This window comes from Plectropomus leopardus, unplaced genomic scaffold (genome assembly GCF_008729295.1).
Source record: "Plectropomus leopardus isolate mb unplaced genomic scaffold, YSFRI_Pleo_2.0 unplaced_scaffold17373, whole genome shotgun sequence".
Classification (NCBI taxonomy): Eukaryota; Metazoa; Chordata; class Actinopteri; order Perciformes; family Serranidae; genus Plectropomus; species Plectropomus leopardus.
Genome location: NW_024618691.1, coordinates 1 through 1427, shown reverse-complemented (window position 1 = coordinate 1427; position 1427 = coordinate 1). Strand labels below are relative to the sequence as shown.

The 1427-nt window shown below is 40.6% G+C and overlaps 1 protein-coding gene across 1 annotated transcript; it reads right to left on the bottom strand.

Annotated features, from left to right (window-relative positions):
• Positions 1 to 59: 59 nt before the first annotated feature.
• On the bottom strand, positions 60 to 954 carry LOC121964828 (Bardet-Biedl syndrome 2 protein homolog; the record flags this gene model as incomplete). Its single annotated transcript, XM_042515012.1, has 3 exons — positions 60 to 231; positions 319 to 448; positions 815 to 954. Coding segments are annotated over 3 exons (442 nt in total), but the record flags the coding sequence as incomplete, so codon positions are not given.
• Between the last annotated feature and the right edge of the window lie 473 nt (positions 955 to 1427).

The window sequence follows — 1427 nt, the reverse complement described above, 5'->3', positions numbered from 1 at the left end:
TTAAATTACATGGGAAGAAAAATACACTAACTTCATGACAGCGCTCAAACTTTACCTACCTTGTTTTCCCTCCCACAAAGGCTTTAATGTGAAGGTCTACGGGTATATCCTTTGGGGGGACAATGGGGACTCGGACACAGCCTGACAGGTTCTGAGCGCTGGGGTGGACAACGTGACTCTCCCCCTCAAATATCCCCTCTGCGAAGATGAGCACTGCACGGATGATGGTTTCTGAAGAGGATACAGAGAAGATTCAGGAACTTATTAGTATTTACTCAGTTCTTGACACTCTGAGCTTTAGTGTTAAAACACTCTTACCATTTGGTGTTGAAATGCTGAGCTCTACATGAGCCTTCTGAGCTTCTGTAGCCGCTCTCACTGACAGCGCCGTCTGGAGCTGAGTGTTGGCTGGGATCACACCCATTCCACTGTTTGTCTCTGACACACCCTGAAACATTAGTACAGTTTGAGTGGATGTTAGCACATGCAATAATATACAGCCCAATGCCAGCTAAGACTCCTGTGATCTATATGTGACCTGCTATCTCAGAAACAAAAATTGTATTGTGAGACATCTTGAGTTCAAAGTCAAGAGTCTGACCTGAAGGTAGCAGCCAAGAAAAAAGCTAGGAAGCCATAGAAGTTAGAAAAATTAATAATAGCACACTACATAATAACACTTATTACGGTCTAATTTTTGTGTTTCACAGTTTTGAGGATCTGCAGGAACCCCATGTACTAATGGTACTTTTGAATAATGTTGAAAGTTAAACATATTAAAACACGGTGATAGAATAAACACATAAATATATACCTTTGCATTCTCTTCATAGTTGCGTAACTCCAGCAACAGATTCTGTCTGCGTTGGCTGAGCTCTCTAATGAGGTCCTGTTCAGCACTGGAGTCCATGAGATTCCCCTTAAGGTCTTTACTGGCTGGCAGGTAACCACGGACTACAACAAACACACATTTACAACACTGATGACACTCTTATCTCTGCCGAAACCTTCCAAATCATCACATTCAGCATGTTTTCGTGAATTAAGTTCAGAGTACAGCTGAGGCGGACAGGAAGGTGTTAGTTATCTTTACTTTGGAAGAGGAATTGTTGATCTGCTGGAGGCACAACATGAAAGATCAGAGAATCAAATTCACCACAAATTAAATTCTGTTTATCTCCATTGTGATCAGGTGACAGCACAAGTCCTCCAAAAACCCTAATGGCTAGATGTCTTAAGGGTTATTTGCAGGTAGGGATGCAATTCTACACTGGTGTCTACGTATACTGTGGTATGAAAATTGATGGCAATCATACTGTGTACAATTACTTATCTATGGTGTTGTAAAAAAAATGTTTTCTTAAACATTTCTTAAACCAAATGATAACCCATCTGTTTTAATGTATTTAAGGGCAACTGATAATAAT